This window comes from Ceratotherium simum, chromosome 4 (assembly GCF_057802395.1).
Source record: "Ceratotherium simum simum isolate JZ-2026a chromosome 4, ASM5780239v1, whole genome shotgun sequence".
Taxonomy (NCBI): Eukaryota; Metazoa; Chordata; class Mammalia; order Perissodactyla; family Rhinocerotidae; genus Ceratotherium; species Ceratotherium simum.
In genome coordinates, this window is record NC_141903.1 from 47,588,574 (window position 1) to 47,608,283 (window position 19,710).

Consider the following 19,710-nt stretch of genomic DNA (forward strand, 5'->3'; position numbering starts at 1 on the left):
TGTTGTTGAGTTGTATAATTTCTTTATATATTTTAGATATAAACCCCTTATTGGATATACAATTTGCACATATCTTCTCCCAATCCTTAGGTTTTTTTGTTTTGTTGATGGTTTCCTTTGCTGTGCAGAAGCTTTTTAGTTTGATGTAATCCCATATATTTTTTTCTTTTGTTTCCCTTGCCTGAGTAGACATGGTATTCAAAAAGATACTGCTAAGACTGATGTCATAGATTGTACTGCCTCTATTTTCCTCTGGGAGTTTTATGATTTCAGGTTTTATATTCAAGTCTTTAATCCATTTTGAGTTAATTTTTTTGTATGGTGTAAGATAATGGTGTACTTTCATTCTTTTGCATGTGGCTGTCCAGTTTTCCCAACACCATTTATTGAAGAGAATTTCTTTTCTCCATTGTATGTTCTTGGCTTCTTTGTCGAAGATTAGCTGTCCATAGACATGTGGTTTTATTTCTGGGCATTCAATTCTGTTCCATTGATCTCTGTGTCTGTTTTCCTGTCAGTACCATGCTGTTTTGATTACTATAGCTTTATAGTATATTTTGAAATCAGGTAGTGTGATATCTCCAGCTATGCTCTTTTTTCTCAGGATCGTTTTGGCTATTTGGCGTCTTTTGTTGTTCCACATAAATTTTAGGATTCTTTGTTCTATTTCTCCGAAAAATGTTGTTGGGATTTTGATAGGGATCACATTGAATCTGTAGATTGTTTTAGGTAATATGGACATTTTAATTATGTTAGTTCTTCCAAACCATGAGCATGGGATATCTTTCCATTTCTTTGTGTCTTCTTCAATTTCTTTCAACAATGTCTTATAGTTTTCAGTATACAGGTCTTTCACCTCCTTGGTTAAATTTATTCCTAGGTATTTTACTCTTTTTGTTGTGGGGACTGTATTCTTAATTTCTCATTCTGCTAGTTTGTTGTTAGTGTATAGAAATACAACTGTTTTTGCATATTGATTTTGAACCCTGAAACTTTACTGTATTCATTTATTATTTCTCATAGTTTTTTGGTGGATGCTTTAGGGTTTTCTATATATAAAATCATGTCATCTGCAATTTCACTTCTTCCTTTCCAATTTGGTTCTTTTATTTCTTTTTCTTTGTCTAACTGCTCTGGTTAGGACTTCCAATACTATGTTAAATAAGCGTGGTGAGAGTGGGCATCCTTGTCTTGTTCCTGTTCTCAGAGGGATGGCTTTCAGCTTTTCACCATTGAGTATGATGTTGCCTGTGGGTTTGTCATATTTGGCCTTTACTATGCTGAGGTACTTTCCTTTTATACTCATTTTATTCAGAGTTTTCATCATAAGTGGATACTGTATCTTGTCAAATGCTTTCTCTGCATCTATTGAGATGATCATGTGATTTTTATTCTTCATTTCGTTGATGTGGTGTATCACGTTGATTGATTTGCGCACGTTGAACCATCCCTGCATCTCTGGAATAATTCCCACTTGATCATGGTGTATGATTCTTTTAATGTGTTGTTATATTCAATTTATAAATATTTTGTTGAGGGCCGGCCCCGTGGCTTAGTGGTTAAGTGCGTGCGCTCTGCTGCTGGCGGCCCGGGTTCGGATCCCGGCTGCGCACCGACACACCGCTTCTCTGGTCATGCTGAGGCCGCGTCCCACATACAGCAACTAGAAGAATGTGCAGCTATGACATACAACTATCTACTGGGGCTTTGGGGGGAAAAAATAAATAAATAAAATCTTTAAAAAAAAAATATATATATATATTTTGTTGAGGATTTTTGCATCTATGTTCATCGGTGATATTAGCCTGTAATTTTCTTTTTTAGTGTTGTCCTTGTCTGGTTTTGGTATCAGGGTGATGTTGGCCTTGTAAAATGAGTTAGGAAGGGTCCCCTCCTCTCCAATTTTTTCGAAGAGTTTAAGAAGGATAGGTATTAAATATTTTTTTGAATGTTTGGCAGAATTCACCAGAGAAGCTGTCTGGTCCTGTTTTGTGAAACAGTTTTTTCTGTAGCCTTGATCCATACTATCAAAATCTTAGATCTCAAAAAGGAAACTGAATCTAAATCTTTCAGTTTCGAGATGAGGGATCTGAGACCCACAGTACTGATTTGCCAACCTGAAATGTTGGCAGTCCACAGGCTGTTAACATACTAACAAAGCTGGTACAATGTATGGATTCAACAGTATTGCGCTGCAGCAACTAAACAGATTATGAGTGTAGATTTAGCTTCCTGGGAAGCAAGGATGGATTACCCTGGATGAAGCAAGATACTGAGGAAGCTCAGGTCCTGTAAAAGTACTTTATTAAGAGACTTTCCCATCCTGGGTGTTCCCTGACCTCATGTCATATGTAATTTTGTGATTTTTTTCCTTTAAATGATTATTTTTTAGATTGTACCTCCTCCTGGATTGATTATTTAAATAGTAAAATGAATATTCCATTTGCCTTCTGTTAGTGAATTTCCCCTTCATCATCACCAAGTTAATTAAATGATAACAGGATAAGAGGTACACTTTCCTGATAAATTCAACTCCTTATACAATAGTAAAAAATAATAGTCTGCAATAATCTAGTCACCTACTCGCTCTAAGGGTATTAACATTTTGAACATGATGGGAGAGTAAAGGGGTAAAATCTATTCCAAACCATTCATTAGGCTTATGTATTATTGGTTCAAATGTATATTTATGGTTCAAAAATAACCCATTCAGGGGCTGGCTCGGCGGCATAGTGGTTAAGTTTGCACTCTTTGCTTTGGTGGCCCAGGGTTCACAGGTTTGGATCCTGGGGCGGACCTACACCCTACTCATCAAGTCACGCTGTGGTGGCATCCCATATACAAAAAATAGAGGAAGATGGGCACAGATGTTAGCTCAGGGCTAATCTTCCTCAGCAAAAAGAGGAAGATTGGCAATGGATGTTAGCTCAGGGCCGATCTTCCTCACCCCAAAAAATATATATATATAACCCCTACGCCAGCATATGCAAAAGAATAAGACTTTTAGCTAATCGTTGGAGCATAAAGAAAGGCCCTAGAATGGTATAGCATAATAGTTCTCAAAGTGTAGACCCCAGGCCAGCACCATCACCTGGGAACTTGATAGAAATGCAGATTCTCAGGCCCTACCCTAGATCTATTATTGCATCAGAAACTCTGGGGCTGGGCCCTGCAATCTGTTTTGACAAGCCATCCAGATGATTCTGATGCACACTGAAAATAGCCTGACCCAGTTCCAGGCTGTTCCTCACAACCAAAGAACCACTGATAGACTGGGAAGCCTATGGTCTTTGTCATTATATAGACACACATTTGAATCCTGATTCTATTACAAACTGTAAGACATCAAGCTAATTATTTCTCTGCGTCTCAGTTTCCTCATCTGTAAAATGGGAATAATAGCTATCTTATAAAGTTATGGTGAAGATACCCTGAGAGAAAATTGTTTGTATTTGAGCATTATGTATCTATTCTAATAGAGTCTCTAGCATGTGGTATGTACTCTGTAAAGGAATGTTTCTACTTTTTTTGTGTGTATGTGTGAGGAAGATTGGCCCTGGGCTAACATCTGTTGCCAATCTTCCTCTTTTTGTTGAGGAAGATTGGCCCTGAGCTAACATCTGTGCCCATCTTCCACTATTTTGTATGTGGGATGCCACCACAGCATGGCTTGATGAGCGGTGCATCGGTTCTGCCCAGGATTCGAAACCGCAAACCCTGAGCCACCGAAGTGGATCGTGCAAACTTAACCACTATGCCACCGGGGTAGTAATGGCCCCAGAATGTTTGTACTTTTAAAACCTGGGCGGGGGCTGGCCCCGTGGCTTGGCGGTTAAGTGCTCGCGCTCCGATGCTGGCAGCCCGGGTTCGGATCCCGGGCACGCACCGACGCACCGCTTCTCCGGCCATGCTGGGGCCGCGTCCCACATGCAGCAACTGGAAGGATGTGCAACTGTGACATACAGCTATCTACTGGGGCTTTGGGGGGGGAAAAAAAATAAATAAATAAATAAATAAAACCTGGGCTAAAAGTATGCTTTTTTTTTTTTTTTTTTAATTTTTAAATTTATTTATTTTTTCCCCCAATGCCCCAGTAGATAGTTGTATGTCATAGCTGCACATCCTTCTAGTTGCTGTATGTGGGACGCGGCCTCAGCATGGCCGGAGAAGCTGTGCGTCGGTGCATGCCCGGGATCCGAACTCGGGCCGCCAGCAGTGGAGCGCGCACTTAACCGCTAAGCCACGGGGCCGGCCCTAAAAGTATGCTTTCAACATGGAATAATTTATTTTATTTTACTTTTTAGGCAATATGTAAAGATCTTCATGTAAATAGGTTTAAAGGACAAACCTCTATGTCTATAGATTTAATTAGGTCAGGCGTTAAAAATGACTATGATGGAAAATCTTTGCAGACACATTCAACTAGTTACTAATCATATGGATCTTTATAGTTGTCAAGAATTTTGTAAATAAATGAAAGTAAAGAGTTATACAGGATGAAATGTGCTGAGTTATTCTTTTCTATGAATATCGTGACTCACTACCATTTTACAAAGATAAACTTGAATATTTTAATAAATGGGCCAAGGTCATAACTGGGTCTTAGGATAATAGAACAAGATAATGTAAAATTACGCTTGTTTCTTGCCTTATCACTGGTGACACTATAGGAACTCAAGAACGTGCAGAGTCAGGTCATTCAGTTCTAGGACTCTCCCACCTCTTTACTTCCCATATATACACTTAACAAAAAAATGTCTCATCCAGCATGTATCCTCAATTAATGTTTGCTAAGAAAGATGCTAAGCTCAGGTCAAACATACTAATCTGAATAGCTCGCAGATGATAGCACTGGAGGGAACTGTCTTACTCCGTATGATGGGTGTCCACGACAGAGGTTAGTGACCCCAGCCGCTCCTCCAGAGAATTAATTCTGTATCTCATGTAGAAGGTCGAGATGATCAGTGCACAGACACTGGAAAGGGATAAAAGAGAAATTCTCAATAGGTTAATAGCCAGGACCTGACGTTCATAAACAAACTCAGAGGCAATGCTGTACATTTGAGGCAAGGTATTTTCCAAAATAACTTCAAGAGACTTTAAAAAGGTCTTTTTCCAATAGGCTGATACTTGTCACAAAACTTTAGAACTGGAAGGATATTTAAAATCCTCTAGCCCAAGTCCCTCAACTTACAACTAATGGCTATTCTAATAGGGTCACTCAAGGCCAGCCAAGGTAGATTACCAAGTTGGTGCTTCTCCTCCCACGAGGTACTGTGTCCCTCGCTAGAAGGGCCTGGCCAGGGAGTGTCCAGTCTTGTTCTCTGGTGACTCACAAATTCCCTGCTTTATCTAGAAACCAAACTGGGCACATCCTCCTTGGTTGTGATGAACAGCCTAGAAGTGGGTCAGGCTATTTTCAGAAGAACAACTGGTTACAGACTAGAAGCTGAGGGGGAGGTTAAAAAAGTCAATGCCTAAGTTTTCAGTAAAGGGGATAACATTTTAAAGTTGTTTTGGTCTCTATCCAGAGAACACGGGATAGACAGAAAAATAAACAAGCACAAAGATGCTTCAAATTCACAGCACAATTTCCCAAGTAAGAGTATCTGCTCAGAACTTAGTCCTCTGCTAGATCTGGTACATTTTGCTTTTCCTTCCTCCTTTCTCACTATTTATTTAAATAAGAAGGGGATGAATATGAAAATTTGACTTAAGCCTAAGAAAAAAACTGTTCAAGTAGGAGACAAAAGTTGTCAAAGAAAAGATTTGGGTTACATTAGAGACCACTGAGATGTACAATGGCTCTTGTCAACATGAAGACATTATTCCTTTAGTGAATGAGTCATTTTAAGTCACTCATAGTAAATTCATTTACTTACACAATTGTGTAGAATATAAGAATATGGTGGAGAGTCGGATATTTCTGAGACTTTACTTTGTGTAAGATTCCAATGGTTTCTGACTGACCTGTTGTGGGGGGAAACAAAAAGTGACTGTTTTAAAATCACAACCCACCTCCTTCATCCAGCAATATCCCTATGGGGAAGAAGTACTTGAGAGAGAGAATTATTCCCAGGTAATAGAAGTCGAAAAAATACTAACTGAAGCCTTCAGGTTGTCTGTCATTTTAACCAGTAATTACAATTCCTTCCAACATGTTTCATTCAATACATATCTGTTGAGAGCCTTCTCTGTGGCAAGCATTGCGAAGGACTGAACGGTGAACAATATAGACACCATCCTTGATCTCATACTAGTTATTAGAATAATTAGTAAATAATACATAATTAAATAATTTGAGTTTTACAGGTAATTTTTGAATCACAATCTCAAAGTATTCAGAATAATGAAGGAACCTTCATGAAGGCTATTCACTTTTGTATCCCCCAGAGTAAGGCACAGAACTGGGTACTATTTGTTGAATGAATAAATGAATTAATATGCAAAGACCTACAGCAGAAAGGGAGGGGAGGGAACATGAAAGGCAGTCATAAAGTGAAGCATGAGGACCCTTTAAAAGTTATAAACAGATGCCAAATAATCCATTCCTTACCATGTGCAGGGAGATTCTTGGCTTTTCCTTCAGGCACTCTGTTCACATGGGCATCTGCCCGAGCTGGTTTTGCTTCTGCCTTGGAGACATTCAGAACTGTCTGGGATTCTGTCACATGGAAATCTATTAAACCAAAATGGGCCTGGGTAAGTTTTCTCCCCAGTGCATTTAAAAACATAGGCTCAACCACAAAGCAAATCAATCCCTTAATATGCATAATGTCTAAGAATATAAATGGATCTTCTCCCAAGCTGGTTGAGTGGTTGGGGATTAAAATCTAATTCTCAAGCTAATAAAATGATATAAGGACAGTCTGTCCTTAGCCCACTGACTCATGGGGACAATTCAGCTATAACAATGAATAATATTACTGAAAGAAGTAAGAAAATATTTTATGTTTCTCTCTTTCAACCACCCCAATATTATGTCTATTTAAGAGACATGTGTTAAATGTGTATAAAGGGAAATGGATTTTTACCACATAGGCAATTCATTTTCCTTGAACTTTCAAACTAACCTTTCTCCAGAGTCCTTTCTTAATTGTTAATTAGGAAGACAAGGTGGTGGTTTTTTTGTTGCTGGTGGTGGTGGTTTTGTTTTCTGTTTTTGAGGGAAAGGATATTTTGCGGAGAATTAAATTTTAGTTAAGATAACAAAAATTTCCCAGACCTCGAGAGTTCTCGGATTCAGGAGTCTGAGAGCCAGAACTGCTGTATCCTTCCATGTCTTGCCTTCTGTGTCGAACCACTCCATCGAGATCTGAGAATTCGTCATTGAAATCCTGAAGGGAAATCATGAAATAAACAGAGGCCAATTTTCTCTCATTAAACAGGCAGGCCTGGTAACCCCCGGCCCTTTCACTCAGGCCTGACCTATAAAATACGGAAAAGAAGGAAGGATTACCCCGCACTACTGGGATTTTCCCAACAGATCACAGAGTATCTGGTTACTGAAACAGATTTTTCTGGGCAGTTAGAATTCTGTCAACAGTGGCCAATTTGTTTGAAACAACAAATGTCTAGAAAAAAACTGGAATGCTGATGATTGAAAAGCTTCCAGGGTAAAGCTTGGAGAAGCCTCATCATTAGCACTCTGTAATGAGAAAAAGTGACTGAAATGGACATATGTGAGAGAAAAAAGTAGATAGAAAGTTTTAAATGCAGAGGGAAAGGTATTCTTACATTATAGTTTAAAAAAAAGTACTGGAAACAGAAAAGGGAAAATGGCTTTAGCAAATTAGACACTGAAGGCAAAGTTTTAGCTTTTTTTCTTCCCTCAACCAAATCAAAACAGGGTCAGTGATATTACATTTAAATTACAGAAGGATGATAGAGGAATGAGGAGTAGGAAAAAAGCAGAGATGTTTGATTTTGTATCCCACTTGTTCCCCTAAAGAGCTTAAGAACTGAAGAGACAAGAGGTGTCATTAAAATGCCCTGGCAAAGGTCCAATTAGGCTGAGCTTTTCACAATTTATTAGCTGCCAAATGAAGAAGAGACTCGTCTTGTAAGCAAATTACCAGCCTGTCACCTTAAGCTAGCTGTCTTTTGGTCATTCAACACTCATTTCAATTTCATGCAAGAATTTATAGGGGAAGGAAAATTGAAAAATTCAAATCTCTTCAACTTGGGCTGGCCCCGTGGCTTGGCGGTTAAGTGCACGTGCTCCGCTACTGGCGGCCCGGGTTCGGATCCCAGGCGCGCACTGACGCACCGCTTCTCTGGCCATGCTGAGGCCGCATCCCACATACAGCAACTGGAAGGATGTGCAGCTATGACGTACAACTATCTACTGGGGCTTTGGGGGAACAAAATAAATAAATAAAAAAAACAAAAAAACAAATCTCTTCAACTTAATTATTTATTGAATGCCTGTCACATGTCAGGCAGTAGGCAAAGCTCCTTACACACACGACTGCACTTAATCTTCACAGCCACCTCGGGAGGCTGGCCTTTTACTGGATGAAGAAACTGAGTCAGAGCAGTTGGAGCTTCTCCCGTGACATAGCTCAGCTGGGTGGAACCAGACCTGAAACCAGGTTTGTTGGATTCCAAATCATATGTGCTTCATTCTAGTTTGTACTGTTCCCACTACTTGTTTTTAAGGTAGATTTTCTTTTTATTGAGATAAAATTCACATAACATTAAATTCACCCTTGTAAGCATACGATTTAGTGGTTTTTAGAATAATCACAATGTTGTACAACCATCACCACTGTCTTATTTCAGAACATTTCCATCACCCCAAAAAAGAAACCCTTTACCCATTAGCAGTCACTCCCAATTTCTCCCTCCCCCTATCCTTTGGCAACCACTAATCCACTTGCTGTCCCTATGGATTTGTCTATTTGGGACATTTCATATAAATGAAGTCATACAATATGTGGTCTTTTGTGTCTGGCTTCTTTCAGTTAACATAATGTTTTCAAGACTCATCCATGTTGTAGTATGTATTAGTACTTTTTCCTTTTCATAGTCAAATAATATTCCATTGTATGGATATATTCCATTTTATTTATCCATTCATCAGTTGATGGACATTAGGATTGTTTCTACTTTTTGGCTATTGTGAATAATAAAGCTATGAACATTCTTGTACAAGTTTTTGTGTGAACATGTTTTCGATCCCTCTACTTTTTAACAGTTCTCACACTGCTTCACCAAAAGCATTTCACCATTAAACAATAATCAGTTTGGGAATAATCATTTGAGTAATCTACAGTTCAGAACTCTCTTGGGTCAACATTATACCATTATAGGTACAAATATTGTACAAATTGGGGGAGCTACTTCCCACTGGAGATTTACTCTACAGTCAACAACATCTAAAGGATCAAAGAATCTCTACCTTTCACTTGGGCATTACAACTTTCTTTTTCACAGTTATTTTGGGGTATTCCTCATCTTCTCTACTAGGCTGTAAAGTCTTCGAAGGCAAGAACTAGTTTTGATTTTTCCTGGTGTCCTGCAGTGTACACTAGCACAGTGCCTGGAATGTAGAAGACACTCAGCAATTTGTGGGATGAATATGCCTTACCCAAACAGATTTGAGAATTCCTCTAATACAACACTGACAAGCAAATGCAGCAAGACTATATCAGTACCTTCTGTGACCAGTAAACTCGCCAAGACAGCCCACTATGTTTCTTTTCTTTTGCAAGACAATCCTTCAATTACTTGAAAAAAGTTTATGGCCTCCTATGGTCCCCCTCTTCTTCAGGACAGAAATGTCCTGCTTTTTTTTCAACTTTGCCTCAAATATTATGGTCCTAAGTTCCTCCTGCACCCTGGTCATGGTGTAAGAAATGTATTTGTGGGACATATTCCCTTTCTCTTGCATTTAGATAGTTACATCGGGAACTCACCAGAGGCAAAGATGAAGGACGGTCCGCCCCGAAACTGTTTTCAAGAGAAGACGGATTGGGACTGTTACCAACACTTGTATTCTGAAATTATTAAAACAAAATGAAAAACCAGATCAACTGTGAAGCCATAAGAAATACAGAGGAGAGAGAGCAACGGAGGCTGAGGGATGTTTTACTCACTTCTAAGTGTCCACACACAGATTTTAGTAGTTTGTAAGTTGAATCTCTGGAGAGTAAGGAGACAAATATGTACTGAAAAACAACACAGAGAAATTATGAACAGATACTGCCTGACGAGAAGCGAGGGTTCCGAGTTCAAAAATATATATATTTATATATATATTTGTCATTTTCAAACAATGTAGACTGTTCTCTGGCCTATAATCTCATTCTGCTCATCCACATGTTCAGTTTTTATTCCGTGTCTGGAATAAAACTAATATATTCCCCCAAAATAGCAACAAAACTCCTAAACCCAATTTAATAAAGAAATGTAGAACAAAACGAAGGATATAATACCCTAACATTGGTGCCCCAAACAAGAACAAATGGGAAAAGGCCTGGACATTAAAAAAAAAAAGGCTAGTGATATTTGCTAGGTCCTCTTTCAAGTCTCTCTCCTTCTTTCTTTTTTTTAAAGGTATTTAACAGTTCCCGAGGGTCCACTTTCTCTGCTCTGACCTAGATTTCCATTGAAACTTTCCCAGCAGCTCTAACAGGCTCATTCTTTTTCAAGCTGCTTCCAGATTCTTCCTTGTACAAATATGGAGATTTTTCTATTGGATGCTTATAAGTAAGCTATGGGAAAGAAGCAAAATCAGAGCTAGACAAGAATTTGGAGACAAATGACATCAGGAAAAATGATTGTACCAAAAACAGGACATTGAGAAAATATAAAAACTCACTCTTTCTCCAACTATTTTAGCCACAGAATCTTTTCAGACTTCCTTTCCAAAGTTTGTGATTACCCCTCTCACTCACTCATGAGAGATTTGATATAATTTTCAAGCAAGTACTGTATTCTAAAGTAGTTAACATTGTGGGTTCTGGCATTAGACAGACCCAGTTGCAAATTTTGGCTCTAACACTTACTAAGTGGATGACATTGAGCAAATTGCTTACTCAATCCTTCTTAGCTTCAATTTTCTTAAGAATAGGGTGGCAGTGTGGAATAAATGTGAAAATATAAGGAAAGCATTCAGTGTATGCCTGGCGAGAAGTACTTGATGCTTGTTAGCCATTAGTATTTTTTAAAAAATTCTCAGGGGCTGGCCCAGTGGTGTAGTGATTAAGTTTGCATGCTCCATTTTGGTGGCCCGGGGTTCGCAGGTTCAGATCCTGGGCGTGGACCTATGCACCGCTTATCAAGCCATGCTGTGGCAGGTGTCCCACATATAAAGTAGAGGAAGATGGCCACGGATATTAGCCCAGGGCCGGTCTTCCTCAGCAAAAAGAGGAGGATTAGCAGCAGATGTTAGCTCAGGACTAATCTTCCTCACCAGGGAAAAAAAAAAAATCTTAACAATAGATATTAACATATTTCCTAGCTCACCAGAAGAGCCTCTTTTATCTTTCCTTCTCCCTCCTTCCCTCTTCAAGTTATCCAATATGGTTAGAAATGGAATTTTGCTTTTATGCTTTCATAGAAATAGCAGGTAAAATATTCAAAAAAAATTTCATGTGAAAAATGAGTAACCAAACTATTCCATCCCCTCTCTCTTGCCAAGCTGAAATAAACACTACTCTCAATGCAAATATTTCTGGTTGCACATGTCTGGGGTAGCTCAACAGTCATTAACAGCTCAAGAAATTCTGTATAGAAGAGGGAGAGTTAAGGCAACCTGGAAGCAAAGAGGGGCTGGGAACTGGTCCTGAAGCTGCACTGGCATAGCATGCACAAGCTTTATGTATTTGGGATGGCAAGGAAGAGGTACCCACTGAGGTTAAGGGGAGGCTGCACTCCTCACTATCACCCTGCCTCACCCTGTGAACAAGATGGTGGTGGAAGTGATTTTAAATGTTATTAAAGAAACTGAATATATCAGTTTAGCCTGACCTAACAGATGTTAGGGAAAGGGAAATTGGGAAAGAATTTTATTTTTCTGACCTTGGTCAAGCAAGTATAATTAAGTCAGCAGGAAATTCAAAATTGCTAACAGTTATATGAGAATAAATCACCTTGTGAGAGGAAACAAAGTACACAAGCTGTGATTTTACAAATTAGTCTTATAGCATATCTCCTGATTCACCATAGGTGATGATGGTATTTACCGTTCAGGGTCTTGGTCCTTGGCAGGAGGCCCCAAGACAACGGAGCCCAGAGTGGAGCCCCGAACAGAACAGAGCAAAGGTGACCAGCTCTGCTGTGTACTCACCCTGTCTGTGACTGTCGCTATAATCAGGGCGTTTGGCACCAGAAGGGCAGTTTTGGTTTTCTTTATTAGCGTTACCGAGAAAGCCGGAATAGAGATCTGCAACAGAATCACCGAGTTAACACTGGTTCAGCCTTCACAGAGCAGCACTTTAAATCTTCATGTTAAAGGAAAAATTAAAAAAAAAGACTGACAATAAAATCAAAACCACCAGCAAACTCTCCAGCCTCCATGAAGAAAATTGAATCTTAAAGAGCGGCATGGGTGTGTCTCTGAGCTTCTCAAAGTGGTGTTTTCAAAGCCCGAGGATAAATCTGGATCATCAATTCTACTGAAGGGCTTGCTGGGAAATGCTTATCTTTAGACATGGGAATAGAATGCAAAATTTACAACCATTTTAGAGATAAGCCCAAGGCTCTAAAGAAGTTCCGAGTTTGTGGTCATCCACTGTAGGCTAGTCTCCATGTACCCCACTCGCCTCTGTCCTTAGGTGCATGTGGGCGGGGAAAATGTTGAAAAGCACTGGTGTAGTAGAACCATTATTGGACAGAAAGTTAGGGCCCTGAATTCTCAGCTCAGTTCTGTTACTGTCGACATGACCTACTCAACCTTATAAGCTATTCTTTCTAGGCCTCAGTTTCCTGATTTATAAAATGGAGATAGTCTTACCTACTTCCCAGGATTTTCTATGGACTAAATGAGATAATATATGGAAAATGACTAGCACTCAATTCCCAATTCATTTCCTCATTTGTCTCATAAAAAAAGGATGGATGAAATAAAAGAACTCTAAGTTCTTTTCTGGATCAAACAATAGAGAATAACAACAGTAACAATTGTAGCAGCTACTATTATTAGTTCCTATTTACCAGATAAGAATGTCACTTAATTATGACAATCCTATAAAGTAGGTATTCCAAGAGATAAGGACATTTGTTTAGAGAGGTGTATGACTTGCTCAAGGTCATAAATATAATGTTACAAGATGGAATGTGAACTAATCTGATCCAAAATGTGGGTTCTTTATTATACAGTGTACTACAAGAATATACCAGATGCCACAAAGGATAGTAGATATTCCTGATACTTTTATGTTATATCCTTCCAACCAGGTTTGGTCTCAAAGAAAAATGGATCACATCATTTTGATCCCTAAAAATTGAGTCACACACACGGTAAAAAAAAAAAAAAAAAAAAAAAAAAAATGACCTGATTCTCTCCATGGGTACACACACTCACTTGAACATCTATTTTGTAAAAATGCTTCACATATTCTAAAAGAGAACAAGCAGGTCACTGGGGAAGAGGAGGGCCTTATATTAGTACTGCCAGCCTGAAGGAAGAAAAATGAGCTTTCAATTCTGAATATTCACATTCATGTTTAGGTGTATGAGATGAAGTTGTTCTACTGCCCCTCAAAGTTCCAGACAGGAAGACTATGCAAGAATAAGGGGCTAATCTAAATTAGACATTTTCCAAAAGCTATTTTGCCAAAGAACTCTACCCACAAAACTTTTGAAGTGTGCAAGATAATTCAGAAGTTATAAGTTGGGATAACTTTAGAAAAAAAGAATTTAGATCATCTATCTGCCAAGACAGATGATGATATAAAAATGAGTCTAATTTTGTTTCTGAGCAAGAACACAAACACACAGTGACAAGGGGCTATAAATTTGGGTTTTTGCATAATCTAAGCCATGGAACATCCTTAAGAAGGAGTTTTCAATCAACTGCTTCTTGAGTATAAAATGACAACAAGATAACATTTGAGAAATAAAGCATAAATCACTTTTCAGTTTGAGCCTAGATGGAATGTGATACATGCACTTACTTTTACTAGCATCCGAAAATACCGACGGACTGACTAAAATGGCCTGCACTTTGTTATATTTTCTCAGGGTAGGATGCTTAGAAAATTCTCCCTCCTAGAGCAAATTGTTGGGTTGCCTTTAGTTCATATTGGATCACGCTGGACCAAGGTCTGCTGGCAGTGAGGACATTCTGCCACAGAGCTGAAGCCCAAATCTCCTTGACAGCATCCTTGGTGGGGAAGAAATGTACAAGTCACTGTCATAGTTCTTATGTTCCCACCCCCTGCTAATTCTCAATCTCTTGTCTCTTAGATTAGATACAGCACATGCAAAAGCAATCCCAGTGAATTATGTTTTTAAAAAATCAGGGCTACTCTTTTTACCTTTGTTTATGTCAGTTCTCTCTTAGGTAGAAGTAGGATTTTGAAACCATTGCTAGAATCATATTAGCTTGAAACTGCACTTACAGGCTTTGTGAATTCCCCCATCCCTTAACAAAGACTAATTCTTTAATTCTTTGCTCACTAATGTCTTCAACCCCTGCTGCTTTGGTAAGAGGTGTGGGCTCTCTCTGTTTTCTTGAGAATTATCTTTATCACATTGAACTGGAGACCAGTACTACCCAATCCCCTTCCCCATATGAGCAAGTTCCTATAATCCAGAAATCTAGAAATATGGTGAAATACTGCTTAATCTTGCTTTGCATTATACTGATTCAGATAATACCGTGAATCTAAAATATATTTATCTAAACATAACTCTATATAATAAAGGAATAATATAAAAATAACGTTTCACAGAAAGAATAATATGCTAATCAGCTTACTCAACACCATCAAAATAAAGAATTTCCATTATATTTGTTAAGTAGTCTTTATCTATACGATGGCCAGTGGCTTTAGGGAGAATGTTTAAATAAAACATATCTACCAGTCAAAGCAAAGGAGTTTTTAATGAGCTACTTTGTGAGTATAAAGGCTGCTTATTCATAATCATGAATCAGAATGACCGAAGACTCATTCAGGTCACACAAACCCAAGGTGTTTCTCTGACTCCTTATTCTGGTGGCCTGAATGAACTTGTGTGATGTGACATCACAGCTCAAAGGGAAAGAATGTCAATGGGAGGAAATTATTTTTTCCCTTCTTATGACACAGTCCCAAGGTCCTTGTTTTAGAAGGTGGTGCCTTGGGAAAACTGCCAATTCCTTCAGGCTGTTCTTAATTGCTCAGGTGTCACGGGCCTCTGCTCCTCCAACTCTGAGTTAAATGAGAATGACAAGATGTCAGTCAGCATCCACTGGGGATTCTGGGTATGTGATTCTCAGACTAGGCTTTAAATGCTCTGATTCTTGCTCATTTTGTGCTGGTGATGGTACCAAGTAAACTCTAATAAATACCTTATTTATAGGCCTGTTTGCCTAGACATCTCTGATGGTAACTGGTATGAATATGGTGCAAAAACTGATACTTCTTTAAAAATTGTTTTGGGTTTAATGTATGTTTTTGAACAAATTATGGCACACTCTTCATATGAACAACTTTGAGAGTTTGCTGGTGACATCTAGGTAAAAAGGATTTAGGGTAGAGTTGTGGGAGAGATATATGTATATTAGGAAATGAATTAGAGAGTGGTGTTTAGGGAAAAACGGAAGTTAGTATCATCTAGAGGCATTTAGAACCTGTAATATTTGGAACTACAATAAAGGAAACTTGGATAAAAATGATACAAATATTTATAAATATTCCTACCTTTAAAACAATTAATATTCACAATATATAATAAAGTAGAGGGTTAGCTTTCTTTTAAAAAAATTATACCAACCTTAGTGTCTTTTCCAAAGACCTTGGAATGAAAACAAATCCAGTTTTCTGACACAAAGAGCTTCCCTTGGTATAATATTTCTTTCTGTAGAGCACAGGTAAAACCTGATAAAATATGTACAGAAATAACATCATTTAGAATGTCTATTTAAAATGAAAACTGTGTATATATGTTGGTGACTCAGGGATGGGCAGAGATAATAAACTCACATACTCAAAAGATCTATCACCTCTTTTTCATTCATCTTTAGTGGAATAAAGCTACGGAGATGCGAGTTTGTTTTTTAATTCAAAGTCTTACAAACTTTAGTAGAAAAATCAAAATGGAAAGGCAAGTCTAGCATTGCAAATGAGAGGTAAAGAATGATGTTTCAAAAATCTCCTCTATTTAAAAAGGTGTGTCACTCTAGTGCTCATGTTAGCACTCCTACCCCTCCTTCCCTGGGATTATCACTAATGACTCCTCTTCTCACTGTGGGAAGAGCATGTGACCCACACTTCCCATTGGGACATCATGGCAGGAATCCAGCATCTTGCCTTAACGTTTGTATACCGAGAGAGGCTAGAATGGAACCCTAGGCTGCTTGATGAACCACAGAGGAGCAGAGTAGGTGCTTAACTGGTGTGCCAGGCAAGAGGTTTAGGTGTGATTATCACGCCCTGCACAGCACAGGGATCAACACATGTCTGTCCACTTAGATCTAGCTTTCCGTTTTAGCCTTTTTCTAATGGCCTCTCGTGCTCAGTCCTGTTATCCTAAAACTCATGACAATCCAATCACAATGCATCTTGGCAGTGAATATGGAAGGCAAGGATATCATTCTGGAATCATCTCGGATGATTACATGTCACATGGAGAGATTCAGTTTCCCATTCTACTCTAGTGTCTTTCAAAGTGTTCAAGCTGAATGAAGCTGGCCTTATTTGTTACATCATGACTTTCAGAAGCCTATTCCCCTGGGTGATTCAGTCCCCACACCATGCCCTCTTTCCCCCAAACCAATTAGCATCTTTTCAAATATGTAGCTAAGAAGTCAAACAGGTCAGAACTTACTTTGCCTCAGTGGCTCCTCAGTTGGGACATCAAGAAACAACTTGTGAAAGTGCATGTTTGCTTTGTACTGCAATGGCAACAAAACACAGGCATCACTGCTCTTGCTTTTTTGTGAAACATCACAAATTTTAACTTCAATTTACATTATGTAACAAATTTTCCCTCCCTTAATATAGTATCTTTAGGAATTCCTTCTCTCTGATCCATAGTCTCCAACACAACCTTTCAGTGAAAAACAGTGGAAGGCAGGGCACAAAGGTTTCATTTTCCAACCAGATTAGTGACCTGCTGGTTGGACATACATCTAGAATCATGGTGCAGCTTGTGGTCAGCCTTCTGCCCAGGAGGCTGAACAAGGATGTCCTTAATAAGAAATGAGATTAAATTCTAAGGAATCTTACCAGGGAAGGTAGTGGATCCCAGGACACTAAAGAAAAGGGAGCACTCTTAGAAGAGGGCAAGGGTTAAAGGCTTTGTAGTCACATAAACTTAAGTCTAAGTCTTGGCTATATCTCTTGTTTGGTATATGATTGTGGCTTAGTCACTTAACCTCTCTGGCCTCAGTTTCCTCTTCTGTGCCAGAAGGCAAAAACAGTACCTGCCTCAGAGGGATGCCATAAGGCTTAAATGGGATAATACATCTAAAGGACCTACTACCTGGTATTGTCACTAACACTATCATTGTTGTGAAGGCATTTCCTTAGCCAGTGTCAAGGAGGGAGATGACAAAGAGGATTTCACACAAAAGACAACTCTCCAGTTGAGTCTTGGGTGGTAGACCACCCAAGAGTCTGAAATGCTGCAAGTGACTTCACTTTCAACACATCTGTTTCCACAATTGTGACAACACTTTATAGACAGCAATTTACAGTTTGTAAAATGCTTTCACAAATAACCTGGGAACTGACATCCCCATTCCATGGGTCAGGACACTGTGCCTCAGGGATACTGAGTGACTTAACAGGCACCACACAGCTAAGAGGTACAGTTGGGTCCTCCTTCCACAGGACCACTCTGCCTGATAGGATGTTTTAATGAAAAAGTCTTATGAGCAGAACAGAGATAGAGCACAAGGAGGCCCTCGATGTTTTATTATGCAAACTAGGAGTGGTCTCAACGGCAGAACCGGCCCTAGTATGGCCTTAAAGGAGAGCTTCAGGCAGGTCATGCAGATGACAGGTGGTCCCTGCAAATCACTATTTTATAGATAAATACCTCATAAAAAAGTAGGTTACCTCACGCAGCTTCCTAGGAGTACACTTTGCACCCAGAAAGTTACCTTGATTAAAGCTAGGTGTTCTATGGGGGCTTTACTGAGATTTTGTTTTTAATGGCTACTATGAGCACTGGTTGCACACTTGATTTCAAAATATCCTGGGCCATGGAGTCTTGAAAAATATGAATGTAATAAAAGGCAAAAAAACAAAAAAGGTAGTGGGACTGATCTAAATTAAAAGCAACATGACAAATAAATGCAATACATGGCTCTCGACCGGATTTTAGAGAGGGTGGGAACAAAAAAACCTTTATAAAGGACATTTGCTACTAGGACAATTGTGGAAATTCAAAAATGGATTTTATATTAATAATATTTTTGTATATTTACTATTTAGTTAAACTTCTTAGGTGTGCCAACAGTTTTTTGTTCTAGTTCTTAGGAGACACATACTCAGGTATTTACGGGTGAAGCGTCAAAAAAAACCCCTGAACTCTTGACCCTAGTAAGTGTGTCACACTCTGACACAGAACTGGGCTTTGTTGCCTATCTGGGTATATTTTAGCTCAGAACCAAAATTACTTCTGGAGGAGATCATGATCCTGTTCACAGGTTTTCCTCCTTTGTGTACAGTTGGGTAGCCTTCTATTCACACATGTGCCTTATCAGACTCTAATTTTAATGCAAGGATGTCATACATCTCCTGATCTTGGCTAATTATTAGACAGGCACATGACTCTGCGTTGGTCCTTGCTCTCTGGGCACTTGTCAGAGTTCAGGGTCACAGTGTGGGACTCACTACCACTTAGCAAGTGTTGAAAGGTCGGTCGTGAAATATAGTATTGATGACAAATTAACTGAAGGAACTGCAGCCTGTCCTTTCTTCTAGATTCTCGAAAATCTATACCTACATTAGTCCTGACTAGCAGGAAGCTATACATTTGAGTTCTTTCTTTCCATTGGCCTTAATGCTTCTGTCACCCTCTGAGACAGTACACAGCTCATGCCCAGATTACCTGGCTGGAAGATGAAGACTTTTTCCTTTCGGCCTTAGAGTCATTTTTGCTTTCTGTTTTACAGTCATTCTTATCACTTGCTAAAGAGGCACCATCAAAACTGGATTTTGACCTAAGGAGAGAAAATCCAGGGAGTCTATAAGATGAATTTTTAATGCTACTCATTAATTTTCTTATAATAAATCTTGATTATTATACCATCTCACAAGAGAATCTGACATTTGTTTTTCTCTTCTAGACATCAAGAATCACTCATAATACTCTAGGGGCATTTACATGGCCCATGTTGTAGGAGACTGGGATGATTTCAGCAGGCTGTAATCTCAAACTGCAGAAATGGTAACTTATAGAAGGGAGAAAGCACAATCAAGTTGTGAAAGTAATTATGTCAAAAGTATTTTAATCAGTATAAAGAGGAGTACTGGAGGCAAATTATTAAACAAAACTGTAGCTATAGTTCAATCAAAGAATATTTTTGTTTTAGAATTCCATTAATAT

The 19,710-nt window shown here is 38.8% G+C and overlaps 1 protein-coding gene across 2 annotated transcripts in view; it reads right to left on the bottom strand.

The window, feature by feature from the left end:
• GRAMD2B (GRAM domain containing 2B) overlaps positions 1-19,710 on the bottom strand; it is a 67,912-nt gene that overhangs the window by 6,642 nt on the left and 41,560 nt on the right. For both annotated transcript variants that reach the window (XM_087429860.1, XM_004420259.3), the window contains exons 3-12: positions 19,213-19,324; positions 16,981-17,047; positions 15,928-16,031; positions 12,296-12,391; positions 10,101-10,172; positions 9,921-10,001; positions 7,226-7,337; positions 6,557-6,679; positions 5,883-5,970; positions 4,871-4,975 (exon numbers count right to left, since the gene is read on the bottom strand). In XM_087429860.1, coding sequence (XP_087285986.1) covers positions 4,871-4,975; positions 5,883-5,970; positions 6,557-6,679; positions 7,226-7,337; positions 9,921-10,001; positions 10,101-10,172; positions 12,296-12,391; positions 15,928-16,031; positions 16,981-17,047; positions 19,213-19,324 — 960 coding nt within the window. The remainder of the gene's footprint in view (positions 1-4,870; positions 4,976-5,882; positions 5,971-6,556; positions 6,680-7,225; positions 7,338-9,920; positions 10,002-10,100; positions 10,173-12,295; positions 12,392-15,927; positions 16,032-16,980; positions 17,048-19,212; positions 19,325-19,710) is intronic.